The sequence below is a fragment of the Phodopus roborovskii genome, unplaced genomic scaffold (assembly GCF_943737965.1).
Source record: "Phodopus roborovskii unplaced genomic scaffold, PHOROB, whole genome shotgun sequence".
NCBI classification, from domain to species: domain Eukaryota; kingdom Metazoa; phylum Chordata; class Mammalia; order Rodentia; family Cricetidae; genus Phodopus; species Phodopus roborovskii.
The window spans coordinates 10088405-10106106 of NW_026125489.1; the positions used below are offsets into that span (position 1 = coordinate 10088405).

At 42.3% G+C, this 17702-nt stretch overlaps 2 protein-coding genes across 8 annotated transcripts in view; both read left to right on the forward strand.

The window, feature by feature from the left end:
- The window catches only part of Cnot2 (CCR4-NOT transcription complex subunit 2), an 80977-nt gene extending 74885 nt beyond the window's left edge, over nucleotides 1–6092 (forward strand). For all 7 annotated transcript variants that reach the window (XM_051176216.1, XM_051176215.1, XM_051176218.1 and 4 more), the window contains 3 exons: nucleotides 377–477; nucleotides 1776–1920; nucleotides 4963–6092. In XM_051176216.1, the coding sequence (XP_051032173.1) occupies nucleotides 377–477; nucleotides 1776–1920; nucleotides 4963–5049 (333 nt within the window). In that variant the 3' untranslated portion in view covers nucleotides 5050–6092. The remainder of the gene's footprint in view (nucleotides 1–376; nucleotides 478–1775; nucleotides 1921–4962) is intronic.
- A 10207-nt stretch (nucleotides 6093–16299) lies between these two features.
- Kcnmb4 (potassium calcium-activated channel subfamily M regulatory beta subunit 4) overlaps nucleotides 16300–17702 on the forward strand; it is a 48085-nt gene continuing 46682 nt past the window's right edge. The window contains exon 1 of the mRNA XM_051176222.1: nucleotides 16300–16917. Within this exon, the coding sequence (XP_051032179.1) occupies nucleotides 16582–16917 (336 nt within the window). The 5' untranslated portion in view covers nucleotides 16300–16581. The remainder of the gene's footprint in view (nucleotides 16918–17702) is intronic.

Sequence of the window (17702 nt, forward strand, 5' to 3'; positions counted from 1 at the left end):
TTAGAGAATAGAGCGTTGTCTCTATGATTTTTATACTTATCCTCTGTGATGTGCTGGAAATCGCAGAATGACTTGCGAATCACTGTGCATATAGATTCAGCTAGCACTCACAAACCTGAATAACTGACCATGGGGTGGATACTTACACTCTCGTTCCTGTAATTTAGGATTAGTGTTCAATACATAACCTTATTCGTGTAGATGATGAGACACTTGAAAACTCTTCCCTCCCTTACTGCATAATTATGAAATGACACTTGTCTATGCTAAGTGAAGATTTCTGTTATCCTTCCAATTTTTATTTTGTGGAAGCAATTGTGTTTTGAAATTTTTACATTTGTTTTACTATTCAGAACAATCTATTTGTCTTTCGTAGCTGGCTGCAATCAAGCTTGGCCGATATGGAGAAGACCTCCTCTTCTATCTCTATTACATGAATGGAGGAGATGTGTTACAACTCTTAGCTGCAGTAGAGCTGTATGTTCAGAATATCTTATCACTTTCTTTCCTAGCATACGGTGGATGGTCTGAAGTTTTCTTGATATGATGCTGGCTATATATATAGTCTTTTGTCTTTATTGCAAATTGTCCTTCCCACAAAACTTAAGTTGTTGACTTGTGAAGTGCTTGCCTGTCATTCCCTGGTCATCAGAACAACAGCAGAAGTGCAAAGGATAGAATTTAGTTATTTTTGTATTTGGTGAAAAGGGTTTTGTTCATATTGAAAGCATATTACAGCTATATAATCACTATAGCATAGTGAGAATTTTAACTTATGCCAACTGTATGAAGTGGCATGCTTGGTGGGTTGGAGCTTTTGAATGTGTTGTCTTATAGAACTATAGATGTTTATGATGAATAGACACAAAATCTCATTATTTAATATGGGTCAGGTAATTATTATATAGATATGACCCTGCGTATTTGTCAGGTTTTAAAATTTCTCAATTGAGGACTTTACCTTTTGTGTCCCCACCCCCCCCCAATTTTCCTCTCATGTTTTTGAAATGAGGATGAACACCTTTTCCTTTTACCCTAGCCATAAATAAATAAATAAATAAATAAATAAATAAATAAATAAAGGCATCGTTTCTCTCATCCATCCCTAATTGGCTTTTGTGTCATGTGCTTTATGTCTGAACTACCAAACTGTAGGGCAGCGTGTGTTTACGTAGAGGTCCATCATCTTGGGACATCTGCTCCTTTGGGTATTGCCGCCCCAGTTTATAAGTGCTATAGAACATCTGCCTGGATTCTCACATATGCTCTTAGAGGGTTTGATGGTTATGATTTAAATTTAACATTGCACTTCACCGAATGGATATTCTATTGTCACCGTAGCAGTAACATTGTGTGAATTTAAGCAGTCAGTTCAAATTGGCTTTGTACCTGGTCACTCACCTAGTAATACAAATCACGATAGTTGTTTTACTGAGCTTCAGCTTGACTTTCTATCATTTGCTCAGTACGTTTTATCTTTCTTCTGTCTGCCCAAGTTTTATTATTTCACTCATGTAACTTTTTAAGTATTTTTGTCTACGTGAAGTTTATTTAACCTAATAAAAGCAAGTATGCTAAAGAATGTGCTTTTAGGACAAGAGAAATTATCTTACTGTGTTTGAGTAAAGCTGTACTTAATAGCAGAGCCAGATAAAGACACTTCCATTATATGTAGTCTATGTATAATTTTTCTGAGAAAAGGTTTACCACGTGTGTAAAGTATTTAACATGGGTCATAGGAAGAATTCACTGTCTTTCTCTTTTAACAATTGAAGCTTTAACCGAGATTGGAGATACCACAAAGAAGAACGGGTGTGGATTACCAGAGCGCCAGGCATGGAGCCCACGATGAAAACCAACACCTATGAGAGGGGAACGTATTACTTCTTTGACTGTCTTAACTGGAGGAAAGTAGCTAAGGTATATTCCATGTGCAAAATGGATGCATATTTATAGTCGTTAAAAGAGTCCTTTGCTTAGTAATATGTAACAATATGTCTGGTCCAGTAATGTGTCTTTGCCAAGCCTCATAGGAGTGTCCAGTAATTGTTCATTTCACGAATAGGAAATTTATTAAATTTGGTAAGAGGTTTTTATTAAATGAGTAAGATTTGTTAACATTTGAAACATTTTTATGACTGCTAAATTACTGGTTACTCTTTTTTTTTGTTTGTTTGTTTTGTTTTTGTTTGTTTGTTTTTCTCGAGACAGGGTTTCTCTGTAGCTTTGGAGCCTGTCCTGGCACTTGCTCTGAAGATCAGGATGTCCTTGAACTCACAGAGATCCTCCTGCCTCTGCCTCCCGAGTGCTGGGATTAAAGGCATGCACCACCAATGCCTGGTTCTGGAGTTACTCCTACAATCCCAGTCACATATTTTCATGTTCTTGTAACTTTACACAGAATGAGACATTTTATGTGAAGGCACTTTTCAGGGACAGATTATCTAATGCAGGAGAATTGCAGATGCTCACCATTGCTTCTCCTAGGAGTGCACAATGAGGGGGAATAGTGTAAGAATGGTTCATTATTTTGTAACTTTGTTTTTCAAAATCATCTTGTCCCCTTGTGCATTGTATCAGTTTCCATACTTTACAGTGTGTGTGCGCCTAGTGTTTTACTCAGTCAGCTTGATGCCAAATATAACCCACATTTATCGTCAGGGAGCTCCATTTCTCTGAATGTAATTTCTGTCAGTGATTTTTAGTACTACAAAAGCATGAGATAATCTTTAAAATAAATTTAAACAGAAGAAAAGTATTTCTGATGAATTAGTTGTTTAGGCAGTATTTTAGCTATTGCTTTCTGGTGATTTTTTTTTTCAATGTACTAAAATGTCTTACATTTTAACGTAGTATGAAGTGTTACCAGATATAAACCGTAGAAAGGTTTGGCCTTCTAGAAGTTCTTATAACACGTAGAGAGCTTGAACGGGCTTAATCCAATAGAAAATACAGAAGAGGTTAAGTTTTTTGGTTTGTTTTTTGGTTTCTCAGTGGTAAATGTGATTAGTGGTTAGCCCTTAGACTGTGTCAGTCATTTCAACACCTACAATTTATGGAAACGTTTTAATTTCATAGTCTGTGTTCTTTATTTACCATTTCAGTTAAATAGAATTAATTAAATTAATTTAAAGTAGAATATTTTAAAGTAGGGTTTTTTTTTTTTTTTTTTTTTTTTTTGTCTAAGTTTTTGGTTTGTTTTGTTTTTTCCTTTTTGTTCCTTAAAGAGTGTAAGAGAAACATAGAATTTAACTTGTGTCTCTATGTTAACCTTGTACGGGTTTCTTTTCTATGGCTCTGTCCTTTTTTTCAAAATGGATGTCATGAAGGTTGAATGAAATTATGTATGTACACATCCATACCCTGAATAAAGGGTTTGCTTGGCACCCATGTTACATGTGTGTGTTAGCAGTTCTGATACTTTTATCATTGTTGTTCTTCCAAACATGGAAAATTTGCTATTGACAGTTTCTTGGTTAAATTGTGGTTCTCCGGCTTTAGCTTGTTTGAGGATTCCCTGGGGAACTGTTTAAACAAATGGCAGAGCCCTGTTCCTGCTGTGTGTGATGCAGTCAGATCTGTGGGTGGAGTCTAACAGTTGGTACTTGTAGAAAGTTACTCTAGAGAGGATGCTGTATCTGGTCCAAGGCCATACTCCTAAATGAGGTGATGTTATAGGGACGAGAGCCAGAGTTTGTTTCTACATTCATATTGAAGCTTTATGCTCAATAATTTGAATTCTAAGTGCATGTGCAAAAATAAATGCACTAAAGCAATGCATGGCTATAGAATTATAGCTAAAATTTAGATTATGTGTTAGGAAATAAACTTAAATTAAAAAAAAGATTTTTGAGAGTTAGCTTCCCTCTGTAATGTGAGATATTCAGAAATAATTTCTAGTTTGGATCAATGCTATTTTAAAGAAAATGTTCCTATATAAAATATAGGTCTATATATGGCATATGTTTATTAAATAATTTTGCTAAGTTATACCTGTCTTCCTAATACAGTTGAACAACTGTCTTCACTGCTTGAAAATTAGTGGTGGAGTAGGAAGATGACCCTGTGAGTAGTAGCATCTCCAAGGTCATGTGTAACACTCAGAAAGACAGACTGCCACGTTTGGATCCTAGTCTTCAGTATAATAAAATGCCTACTTACTCACATAAATACAGAGGTTAGAAAAAAAAATTAGCTTTGCCTTTAGGTTTAGGTCTATTAGGCTGTCAAGTTATATGTCTGCTAATGTGGTGTCTTCCAATTTGAAAATTATATTTGGTGTCTAGATCCTTGAACACTGTGGCCTACGGCTTCATTTTAACTATATAATGGGAATTTTCATTTAATTTAATAGTAGAAACATCCATTATGGAGTCAGTTTTAATACCATACACCGCTACTGAGACGTAGGTCTCCCACCATGTGGGTTCTGGGACTCAAACTCTGTCAGGCCACCAGTCTCCTTGGCAAGAACCTATACTTGCTGAACCATCTCATTAATCTAAGTGTTTTTGATCAAACTATATTATTTACTATAAGAACTATAATTCCACGGAAGAGTGAACAGAGGGGCAGAAACACTAGCTCTTTACCCTTTTAAGTAAAAGGGTCTGAACAAGAGTGGTTGCGCCTACTATCTAGTAAGTACACGAGTATAGACTTTCTGAATATAAAATCAATAACTCAGGAGTGTGGAGTTATTAAATTTCTGTGCAAGTTTTACTCAAAAATAAAGGGGGGGATTAGTACAGCTCTAATGCAAAACAGTGAAAATTACCTAAAAGCTAACTGGATTACCGATTTTAATCCAGTGGTACAAATATGTTCCGATTATTTGTGGATAAGGGAGCAAACTCACACCACATTGCGTGCGTGCGTGCGTGCGTGCGTGTGTGTGTGTGTGTGTGTGTTTGAAAAGAGCTATGAAGTAATTAATTCTCAATTTTTGGTGTTCTTTTATAGGAGTTCCATCTGGAATATGACAAATTAGAAGAACGGCCTCACCTGCCATCCACCTTCAACTACAACCCTGCTCAGCAAGCCTTCTAAAAGACTTCCCTTTTCTTGGGGTATGGCTGTCTCAGCACAGTACTCGACAGATCTGCAGAACTGATGTGGCTCAGGCACCCTGGTTTTAATTCCTTGAGGATCTGGCAATTGGCTTACGTAAAGGGTCACCATTTGAGGTCCTGCCTTACCAATTATGTGCTGCCCAACAACTAAATTTATAATTTGTTTTCTCTAGTTTGAGCAGGGTCTGAATTTTTCGTTTATTTTCTTTTTGCCAGCAGACAGACTTGGGTCTATAAAGACAAGCGAGTACACTGACAGAAGTTACCATTTAGTTTCTTAAATGTAAAAAAGAAAACCCACAAAAGACTCAACAAAATTAGACCACAAAATTTGCATTGTTCATTGTAGCACTATTGGTAATAAAATAACAAACGTTTGTGCATTTTCATGTGAAGATCCTTCTCGTATTTCATGTGGAAGGATGAGCAAGGGCTGCTTCCTTCCTTTGACTCCCCCTTCTGTTTCTGAAAGGCAGTTTCGCCAGGCTTAATGCAAGATTCTGACTGTAGAAGACAGAGATTGCCACAGTCTCTGGATGCTTTCCAGGGCTGTGTTGTTACTGAGCTTCATCTTCCCAGAATGAGCAAAACACTGTCCAGTCTTTGTTACGATTTTGTAATAAATGTGTACATTTTTTTTAAATTTTGGACATCACATGAATAAAGGTATGTATGTACGAATGTGTATATATTATATATATGACATCTATTTTGGAAAATGTTTGCCCTGCTGTACCTCATTTTTAGGAGGTGTGCATGGATGCAATATATGGAAACGGGACATTCTGGAACTGCTGGTCAGGGGACTTCGTCGCCCTGTGCACTAAAGGGCCAGATTTTCAGCAGCCGAGGACATCCATACCCAAGTGACTGTGATGGGGCTTCAGGACGTGAACTAAGACAATTCACTCTGGCTGTTTGAACAGCAGCGTTTCATAGGAAGAGAAAAAGATCAATCTTGTATTTTCTGACCACATAAAGGGTTCTTCTCTTTGTAATAAAGTAGAAAAGCTCTCCTCACTGCGGTGTTTTTGGCTTTGATTTGAAATTGTCAGATTTCTTCTTCAACGTGAAAAACACAGATAAAAACCCGAAAGTTTACAAATACACTGAAGGGTGTGACGAAAAGTGTCTCTTCTGTCAGCTGCGGCAAGTAGGTTAATGGATCCACACGGGCCTTTTGTTTGTAGTTAAAACTGCATCCTCAGCATTTTTCCATATGAATGAAAACATACTGAGATTACCTAAATCATGTTTGAAGAGTAAATGTTTATAAAAATGCTGTTTGTGTATCAGGAATGTACGAGAACATAAAATTCATCTTTCTCTACTTTGAGATAGCCAAGGTGGATTTAAAAGTATCAGGATTTTTAATAATATTGCAGAATTCAACCAAAGAAGTACCTCAGTAGTAAAAAGATGCTTCATATTTAGTTTTACAGTGTCCAAAACCTGTCAGACACTAACTACACTGTTATATACCAGATTCAGATCCTTAATATCAGCGTCTTTCAACAATGAAGAATTCATCTTTAATAATTTATTTTATAAAGTATGACTTCCTTCATAACCACCAGCAACTGGTGGACAAGAAAACAGTGGAAAGGATCTTCAGACGAAGTATGATTGTGTGACTGGTTAATGAATCAAGGTAGGTAAATCAGGCTGGAGAGATGGCTCAGTGGTTAAGAGCACTCACTGGCTGCTCTTCCAGAGGATATGGGTTCAGTTAGTCTATAAGGGATCTGGAGCTTTCTTTTGGCCTGCAGACAGACCATTCATATAAAAAAGAAAAAGTACATACATAAAGTTTTGGAGGCTGGAGAGCTGGTTCGGTGTTTAAGAGCACTGGCCACTCTTCCAAAGGACCTGGGTTCAATTCCAAGCACCGACATGGCAGTTCATAACTGTTCTAGGAGATGTGGTATCCTCGCACAGACATAAATGCAGGCAAAACACGAATGTACATTTAAAAAAAAATCATACCAAGTTTACTTTGCTGCATCTAATTATTAAGAGCCGTAGGCAAGAATTTTAAGCAACACCAGTTTTCTGGGTTCTTATCCAGAATCATCAAAATTAAGGAAAGTGGCCTATGAAAACAGCCTTGTTTTATTTTTACAATTTTATGATGCCAGATGTCATGTTGACTGCGAATGCAAGTTAGAAACCTACATTTGAAATTCCATCCTACATACAAAGACGATGACCTCAACTGTACATCTCCTGTTCGCCCCTCGGGTGTGGGTGTATTCTGTCACTTTTACCTCCCAGGTCAGCAGATGGGTACCCTGGCACACAAATGTCCCCGAACTGGGGCTGGCTTTGAGGGACAGACGCTCGTAACTTGCAAAAGGGAAACTTATTAAATATAAAGGTCTTGTACTTGAATACAAAGATCTGTATTATAACATACGTGATAAAACTTTCTGGAGTTTGGGGGTTTTTTGCCAATGTTTTCCTATAGTATAAACTCCCTTGAGAACTGAAGGGCTACTTAAATGCTTATACTCCCTACGAAAGCAGTTTGTCCACATTCAGTTTGGAAACAAAATGTACAAATAAGTCATTTGGGCTTTGAAATAATTATCCTTTGCTGTAACATCTATTTCACTCTTCAAAATTAACTTCTTTCTTCCTTTGGGAACCATCAGATTGGTACGCTTGAGTCCTTTCAATCACAAACATAGGTCTGATACGCTATGCCAGTTGTGGAAACAGAGGAACACATACGTGTTCTCAACTCTAGTTTGTCTCTGTAGCTTATAAAGACTTAAAAATATCTAGATAATCCTTAAGGCACTATAGCTCAATGGTAGGGTACTTGCTCTGCCATGTGTGAGATAAAATCCCTGACGCCATACACACTAAAAAGCTGGAAGAAAAAAATTAGCAGAGAGACTAAGATAAGACAGACTTCCAAAAAGTTCGTTTACTGACGTGTCACCCCGCTCCTCTTGCCAATGGCAATTAAACTGCGACTTGGATCGTACCATGAACAGATGTGGGAGGTGAAGCACGCAAATCCACCAGTAGATGACCCAGTAGTTTGATGTGTTGGATCGAATCAGGTTTGCAGTTTAGATGGTAAAATTTAAAAAAAAAAAAAAAAAAAAAAAAAAAAACAGATATAGCAGATATGTAGCACGACCTAAGAGTGCTTTGTATGTAGACCAGCATAGATGATGAGTCTATTTCCATTGCCAATGTAGCTACTGTAAAAACTATGTTAACCTCAGGACACAGCAGGACGGCAGTGTTTGAAAGTCACACATCTGAGGTGTTGATCCCCATCCAAGCCATCCCTTGCTACTGCATAACCCTTCCTGCCGTCTGGCTGCCAAGCCACTTGCTGATTTTGCATACATTACTGTTTTGTTTAAAGAAAAGCATCATGGGATAGGTTTTAGTGTCTCCCGTTTTACAGAAATCTTCAGATGTCATCACTGCAAAAGGAAGGAGGGAGGACACAACATTAGAGGAAAGACGTTAGGAACATTTCCCTTCAAGAATCAAATTCTAGGGCTGTCAGTGGGCAGTGATCTCATGTGTGTGGCAAAAAAAAGCTGAGCACAGACCAAAAAAGTAAAGGTGTCGGTGCGATACTTAGGAGCCGGAGCGACTGCATCCTGTTTTGTGGAGGTTGGTCTTGAGCATAGAGCCTAGTAAGGCCAGGCGCTGTACCCCTGAGCAGTAGTTCGGAACCCGAGACTGCTTGCTTTTTAAGTCATATGGTTGCCTTCATAGAACACAGCGGAAGAGGGACTCTTGGAGAGCGTTGTGTGTGCTTGCACGAGGTAAGGAATCGGATTGTTGCCCTCCTGTCGTGGGACCAGACCAGTGGCTGGCAGAAAAACCTTACTTCTTACAGTAGAGTTCACATGAATTAGAGTGAATGATATTCCTATTCCTTATCATTCAGTCTGATGTATAAATGTGTATAAATGTCTTTGAATTGAGATTACTATAGGACTCTACCACAGCCTAGCAGTGGGCTTCTGAACTAACAGACCTGAGCGCCATTTGTAGATGGTTGTGACCGTGGGAGGAGCTGGGGGATAGCTGCAAATCACACCCTGAAGTCTGCCATCTGTACACTCCATCTCATGTAACTAGAATAAGGTGTTGGTGAATTGTTAGCAAGTGAACATTAGGCAGTGTGCCCCCCCCCCAGCAACATCCAGTGCCCTCACTGAGAGGTCATATATTTGCTACTCACCAGCAGGACAGGAAGCAAGCCAGCTAGTTTCCAAGCATAAAGCAGCAAATATGCTTGTCCCCACTGTATCTGGAGAATGTTCTTACTAGATGTTAGTTTTGTGCATAGAAACTACCAAAGTGATTGCAGACATCAACAATGTGTCCGCTAATTAAAAGTTGAAAATCCAGTCATCAGGTTTGACATTCTCTTGATGCTGTATGCTTTTAAGAATTGGGTATCCATGGACTACAAAATAACTTCTGTGTATTTATCATGTAAATTATAGTTGTAAAAATTTTTATAGCTTCCTCTTTATTGCAAATCCAAATTCTTGCTCAAATAGTATACAGGCAGTAGCTGACACATCTTGTTTGTACTGAAAATCAATTTTGCATTCAGTTTTCATTTCCATGGCCCGCTAGGCACCTACTACACCATAGCTACAGTCTGCCATCTTGCTTCTAAGAACCAGCGTTAACTCCTTCAATAGGGCACCAACTGAGGAAGACAGTTCTTAATTTTCAGGGTTGTGTGTTTGAGTGTGCCATCTACATGTATGTGTGTGCAGTGACCTTAGAGTCCAGCAATGAATGATTGTGAGCCACCATGGGTGCTGGGAACCAAACCTAGTTCCAACTGTGCCTGACCACTGAGCCAACTCTCCAGCCCTAGGAGGTGGCCTCTCATAAGCATTGTCTTTGACCTAACGGGCACCTTGGCCACATGTTTCTCTTAATTTATAATAAAGGACTTTTTTTTGTTGTTGTTGTTCAGGAAAGTTGGTTTTTATTGTATACTGAAGATAATTTGGATGATACTTGAGTTCTTCAAATGTCTGGGGAGAAATGCCACAGATTTCAAGAGTGATACAATTTCCACAAGTGGGTTGATAATGTCAAGACTCTGGCCTCTTGATACTCATTTATAATAGAAAATATTATATATACTTAATATATATATATAATACATATGTATAATAGAAAACATTATAGAAGGGAATGATATAAATAGTTCCATCTTCTTATGTATAAAAATAAAGATTTGGGGCAGCCACAGAGTTTCAAAGCTACCTTGAAATCTGTTACATACTGAACATTTATTTTAAGATGTAGCTTTAATTACCATATGGAGCAGTACATTCATTTGGTCTGCCTTTGAGTTATTAAATATTTCCTCCTCCTAAGAGAAACATCATTGGAATGTTTGAGTGTCTTTGAACAATTAATATTCCTCAACTATATACTATTACATAAAGCATGCCTTTATTTAAATGCCATTTATGTTACTGTTCTCAAAAAACCCTTTCTACATGTACATTATCTAAAGCTTTGGGTTATTCTTGGTTCATTCTAAATGTAGGTCTAAAATTTGAATATTGAATTAGTTGACTTGCAAAATACTATTCAGAATATGAATTGTCTTCTGGAGATGAGCCAGCCATTTCTCTGGCTTCTTTACATTCCTGAACAAGGTCTACTCTGCTTGGAATATTTGTAAATTTCATGGTGTGGAACAGGAAGGTGTAGATTCTTTTTCATAGACCTTAAAGTGGGGTTTCCCTTCCAATTTTGAATTATTCTTTACCATAGCCTTTAAGGTAGGGGTATAAAATGTTAGTGTCCTAAACCCCATCAAAAGAAACCGAAGTAACCAGAAAGCTTTCCCGGAAGAGAAGCCCTTAGGAGACAAAACGGCTTCATGTCTAACCAGGAATTGCTCATTTCTGAGGCTTTATTCTTACGACTGTCTTTTCCCTAAGTAATACCAGATGACATAATGTTATGGCAAGGTGCAAATATTAATTTGTGGTCAGAAAGTTATTTATGCTTCTTTAAATGGTCCAACACAGTGGTGAGTAGATGATAGAGCTCAATGTGTTTTCCATCATTGGGTGTATCCAGGCAAAGACAAGAAAAGCTGGAATTATTAACCGATTTCCTTCATAGATGAGATAGGATTTCCTTCCACTCTAGAGTAATTTAGTGACTTATCAACACTTGTTTATCACGTGCCTGCTTGAATCCCTCCTAAATACTAACAATCTCTCACATACAACAGAACTTTGATGGAATGTGTCTCAACAACAGCACCGTTAAACACGAATGTGATTCAGAATAAATGGGAGCTGGAGTAAGCCATCAGCTACAACATTCCTCTACAAACTGTCTCCTTCATAAGTTTCACAGTGGGTTGCTGAACAACGCTTGGGTATAACATTTGAAATTCATTTGTAATGTATTGTCTGGAAAATAGTAATCTCTGTGCCTCCTCACGAGAAGATTAATTTGGGACATCTGTGAGTTGAGTAACCTAGTTCATACAGTTATTCAGTAAATGTATGCCCATGCCCCCAAGGATCCTTTCACACCCCCTGTTAGCCACTGTGGGAAGATAGTCTCTGGTATAAGGGTTATTTGGAATATCTAATAAAGACATGCTTATGACATAGCAATACAAGTTTATTTTTAATTTGGAAACAAGGAAATCACCTTATAAGTTAATCCTAGAATGTTAAAACAACTGCAGCCAATCCTTTCCTTTGAAGAGAAAGAATGTTGCTTACATCGGATGCTTTACTGCTAGAGCTGGAGCCAAAGCTTTTTGGTTTCTAACTTCCCGTTCCACAGCGGATACTCCCTTTTCTACATAACTGTGTCTCCCATAAGTTCACTGATGGTGAATGGTAAGCATTTAAAGACTCTACTACTACTTCATTAAAACATTTTCATAAAATTTATAATTTTAGTATCTAAGCAAAGATGAGGGGAAAGACCCGCCCTAGCTGAAGAGCTATTGCCAGTTGGTGGCTGTTGGATAAGGGAGATTGCCCTATGTCTTCAGGAGTTCAGACTTCAATTGGTTGCTCATTTCCCAGTGGATGGCCTGTGCACACACAGCAGCTTTTAGTAGATCAGTGACTTTTAAAAAGAGTACATGAAGTTGAGACGGAAGGGTTTGGAGGTGTGGGAAAATTAGAGGGAGAGAGGGTGTGGGTCAAAACATACGCATGTATGAAGTTCTCAATTTTTAATTTAAAATTATTAATGCAGTGATTATGTTTTCTACTTTTGGCATTTTGCTTATCTGTTCTTTGCTTTATGTAAACAAACTGGAACTTTTAAAAATAAATTGCTTTTAAAGTATTTGCTATTTCAATGAAATGCAAAATCTTGTGTTTCTTGATTAACTTTGAACTAATATATTCTACAGATTAGAAGTGATAGTAATTAATATGCTCAGGAAAATAGGCTTATGGCTTTGAATTTATTTTAAAGTCTGACAAGAGAAGCATTTAACAATCACAATGGGGGGAGGCACGCCAAAGTTTATTTCTCAGCCATAGCAGGCTGGAAATCATTTAGTGAAACTGAAAACGTTTTTTAAAGGGATCTTTATTTGTATTTTAAGGGTATGGGTGTTTTACTTGCATGTGTGTATACACTCCATAATCATGCAGTTCCTGCAGAGGCCAGAGGAGGGCACTGGATCCCCTGGAATTAGAGTTCCAGACAGTTGTGAGCTGTGTGTGGGTGCTGGAAACCAAGCCCTGGTTGTCTGGAAGAGCAGCCAGTGCTCTTAACCTCTGAACCGTTTCTCTGGTGCCCTGCAAACCTTTATTTTGAAACTTTATTATTTTTAATATGTTTAGGTGGGTCTGTGTGCAAGCGGGTACCTGCAGAGGACAGAAATGTCAGATACCCTGGAGCTGGAGTTGTACGTGATTGTTGCCAATGTGGGTGCTGGGAATAGAACTTCAGTACCCATTTTTAACTGCTGAGCCATCTCTCCAGCCCCCAAATTAAATATTTTAAGTTAAGATTAAATGAAAGGAAACTCATTTTTAAAAATTCATATCTGAATTGAGAAGGTAAGAGTTCTATATGTTTTTCTCTGTTGGATCACTAGTTTCTTCTTACCTAGTAACAGTTAGTTGCAAAGGCTTAAGGCTTAGCCAGAACGTGAATTTTAATGAGATCAGTTATGACTTTTCTTATCGGTGTAGTTTAGCTATACAAGTGTTAGGAAGACTTCACAATGTGCTGGTTCTGGAAATGACGTTTCCTAGCATGCTCCATTCCTTTAAGTCCTCTTTGCGTACACAGCAGATTGGAAAGCTTTTTGCAGAGTGTTGCTCCCCAAAACAAACGGTAGCAAAGATCTAAATGTTCTTTAGGAAGGTCTTGTTTTCCTTCTAAATGAGCGTTCATTGTGCCTTACTCTGGCTATCATGAGAGCTGTGGAGACGAGTGTTCTATGAAGGACTGTGAATACTGGAGGTTCGGAACACCGGACCTTTTAGAGTGTGTTGACCGGAATTATTCATGGGAAGGACTAGCCCCTTTTCCGTGATGCCCCTCCGTTGCAGGGACCCTACTCGGACACCCCTTGGGGGAGGGGGTGAGAAGACCCAGCACCAAAGACTCAGGCACGGGAGTCAGTGAGGAGCAGTTGCAGATTGGGCGGCAGACTCCTTTATTAAGGAAGTCAGGCAGCCTTTGCACCCTCTCCCAAGGTCCTATTGGCTCAGACGCTGGCTCTGCTCTATGTCCATTCGTCATTGGTGTCTCTGGGTCAGGTGTCTCTCTGGCAGCCTCTCTGGGCGCTGAGGCAGGCTTGGCGGGTTGGCTCAGGGAGGAAGCTCCTGAGCTTGAAGGCTGCCTGGGCACCCATACATGGCGCCCGGTGCTTGGGTAGACTGGCCACAGTTTCTTCTATAACCCTCCCCTCCTCTGGGAACAAAAAGTGCTAAATTACCCTTCTGAGGTCCCTGGAGTTCTTGTTGCCCTTCTGACTTAGCCTGTGATGACCTGTTTTCTGGAACAAGTCTATTCAGCCTTCCTTGGGAATGTTACAAGGCTGCCCTACCACAAGTAGAAGAGAGGAACGCAGATTCCTAGTGCATCCTTCAGAATAACAAGAATTGATTTAATTTGTGAAGTCTTTGATATGTTTCACTCAAGACAGAAGACAGACCAACTTGAAAGTAGGAAATAAGAGAAAACTAAATGTTTGAGTAACACATCGCCTTGAGAACAATAACCAGGGAGAAAGAAAGGGAACAAATATTTGTGTTAAGACAGAGCTCCCTGGCGTAGTTTCCTGGGTCTCAGGCAGCTGTGAGGGAGAGGCTTCATTCCCAACTTGAATTGTAGAGGGTCTGAAAAGTGTAATATTTGCTAAGTTGCCCTTGGGCCTCCCTCTGTCCTGGGCTTTCTGAATGCCCTATGAATTATTTTGCCTCAGGATTCAGTCCATCAGACTATGTGGTCTTGTTACTTGTTCACTCATCCCATCTGTGGTCCTAGAAGAGGCTGCCTTCTGGAAACGAGGATTGGAATCTGTCCTAGGAACACACTCAGCGAAGATTTGCACTCTCAAGTTAAGACACTTCAACTGTTGAGCTCAATTTTCTTCTTTTTAAAAATGTTTTTATTATTTTTTCCATTTATTTTACATACTGACCACGGTTTCACCCTCCCTCCTCTCCCCCCCCCCTTATTTTATCCCCCCATCCATTCCTCAGGCTAGGTTCAGAAAAGGTAAGGCCTCCCTTGGGAACCAACAAGCATGGCATTTCAAGTCTCAGGCAGGACCAAGCTCCTCCCCCCTGCGTCAAATCCCCAGCTCACTTTTTAAATAGGCGGTGTCTCCAAAAATGTCTTCACACCAACAGAAAGGAAGAAAGGAAGGAAGGGAAAATCCCAGGCAGAAATATAAACTAAAATGAAGTATCTGCGCCCTAAAACTTAGACGGTATTGCATCATACATCTTTGTGATTTTTTTAAAGTTTTCCAAATCCTGCAGCCTTTATTAAGAAAAATAGAAACTGAAGGCCTGCTCTCCCATGACTTGGAAATACATATCAGCATAATAAGTCAGGAGCCGACCGGAAGATATTCAGTCAGTACCACCTAAGAATTTGACATGTGCTGGAGTGGGTTTAATATTTCCATGATTCTGCATTTCGTATCTATCAGAAACATGAGTTCACTCATCTGGGACTTGGCAAGCCACGAAAAAGAGATTTATGTATTTTTTAAAAAATATATTCTTCCGAACGTAGCTTGAAACAAGTTTGATTTTTATGATAAAAAAATAGGTAAAATGTAGTTTTGACTTACAAAGAAAAGTTAGGAGAAGAGAGGAGAATAGAGATGAAGTAAGCAGCAGAACTCTGGAAGCTGGACCAGTCGTTCTACGGTGTCTGCATGGCGCGGTCGCCTTGCACAGCGTTCCAGAACAAGCTCACCAGCACTTGCCTGTGCGGGCTGGGAGTGGCAAGATCCCTAAAGAGGCCAAGGGCTCTGCTCTCTACAGCTCCAAAGCCAGGGAAAGTGGCGTCGCCTTCCGGGCTGCAAGCCTCTGCCACCTGTTGGCGTCCGACCCCTAGGGGTCGTTGCCTCTGCCCGAGACCTCATTTCCCCACCTCGGTCCGCGAAGGTCCCAGTCTCCGTTCCCGCCGGCCTGCGTTGTCCCGCGGGCTGCACCCGGACTGGCCGGGCGGCGGCGTGGCATCGGCTGGGACCTCCCGCTCGCGCCGCTCGCCCGCGTGCACCCGGCGCCCCGGACCCCGCCGTCCGCGCCGGCGCCCTGCGGCCCTCGCCGCCACCGGAGCGCGCTCTCCCGGTGCGCCCGCCGCCTGGCAGCTCCCGGTGGCTGCACAACCGGGGTTCGGAGTTTAAGATTCCAGCCTTGCTCGCTCGCGCCGCCCTCCCCCGCTTCGAACCTCTCTTTTCCACCCCCCCCACCTCTTCTTCCTCTTCTTTCCTCTTTTAACTTGGCCCCCAGCTGCGCCGCGGCTCTCTCCGCCATCCCTCCAGGTCGCCTCCGGCGAGGACCCCGCGCGAGCCGCCGCCGCCGGCGACACGGGCGGTGTGCACGCCCACGGGGCGCGGGGCGGGGCGGGGCGGCGGCGCCCAGGGCGGGGAGGAGCAGCTTCCCGCACGGCGGAGCCCGGGCTCGGCAGCCCAGCCGCTCCCAGCGTCGGGGCGGCGGGCGGGCGGCCGAGGCGATGGCAGGCGGGCGGCGCGCGCGGGGGCGGGGGCCGGCTCGGGGAGCCCCGGGGTGCCCGGCGATCTGACGCGACCGTGGCACCGGGGAGCCGGGCCGCGGGCTGCGCCTCCGCCGGGGGCGTCGCCGGCCTCGGCCCCTTTGTTCTCGCGCGCGCCCCCTCGCCGCCCACTCCCCTGCTGTCGCGCGGCGGCGGCGGCGGCGGCGGCGGCGGCTCCTCCCGCCCGAGGCGGTCGAGCTCCGCGCCGGGGGCGGGAGGGGGCGGGGAGCGCGCCTGCCGCGGAGAGTGGGGGGCGATGGCGAAGCTCAGGGTGGCTTACGAGTACACGGAAGCCGAAGACAAGAGCATCCGGCTCGGCTTGTTCCTCATCATCTCTGGCGTCGTGTCGCTCTTCATCTTCGGCTTCTGCTGGCTCAGTCCCGCCTTGCAGGATCTGCAAGCCACGGCGGCCAACTGCACGGTGCTGTCGGTGCAGCAGATCGGCGAGGTGTTCGAGTGCACCTTCACCTGTGGCACCGACTGCAGGGGCACCGCGCAGTACCCCTGCGTCCAGGTGTACGTGAACAACTCCGAGTCCAACTCCAGGGCGCTGCTACACAGCGACCAGCACCAGCTCCTCACCAACCCCAAGGTAAGGACTCCCGCCTAACGGCGCTGGTTCGAGGCCAGCTCCCCGGTTAGACACCCAGGGGAAGATCCCGAGTGCACTAACCTTGCTAGAGGGAGACAGGAGGCGCCGGGTGCATGCAAACGTCTGTGGAGCTGCAGGGTGTGTTTGCCCGCGGGGCGGTGGTACCCAGAGTCTCTCTGCAAACACGGATCTTAGCTGTTCTTAGCTTTGTGAGCCCCCTCCAATCCCAGGTGCAGCACCCACAGGACGGGTCTGCCTAAACTCGAGGGGCAAACAAAGTTAACTTTTCTTTTGAACATATATATCCATGGGTTAGCAGGGACCCAGCTACTCCAGCGTAAGGCCAGCCAGCGCCTGAGCTTCAACTGGCCTCAAGAACTCCCGATGACAGGACATTTGAGAGGTTGAAGGGATCTCTCAGCGCCGGAAAAAAAAATCCTCAGGCTTTTGCCTTTTAGTTCTAAACAGAGGTTTCTAACTTGACTTCTACAGATGGGCTTTCTGGCGTGTGTGTGTGTGTGTGTGTGTGTGTGTGTGTGTGTGTGTGTGTGTATCAACAGCAATCAGGAATCCAGCAACAAATTCTTATTACATTGAGTTTACATTGAGTTTGTTTGCTGGGGGGCTTCGAGGGGTCCTCGCGACTCTGGGTGTTTGGGGGCAATCGGAAGCAGTTGGAGAACGGTAAAACTTTCCGAAAATAGGAAGCCCTCGGTGAACTGTACCAAACAGCCCTCTCCTGACAACTTCTTTTGTTGTCCCAAGCGGGGTGGGGGGCGCGGGGG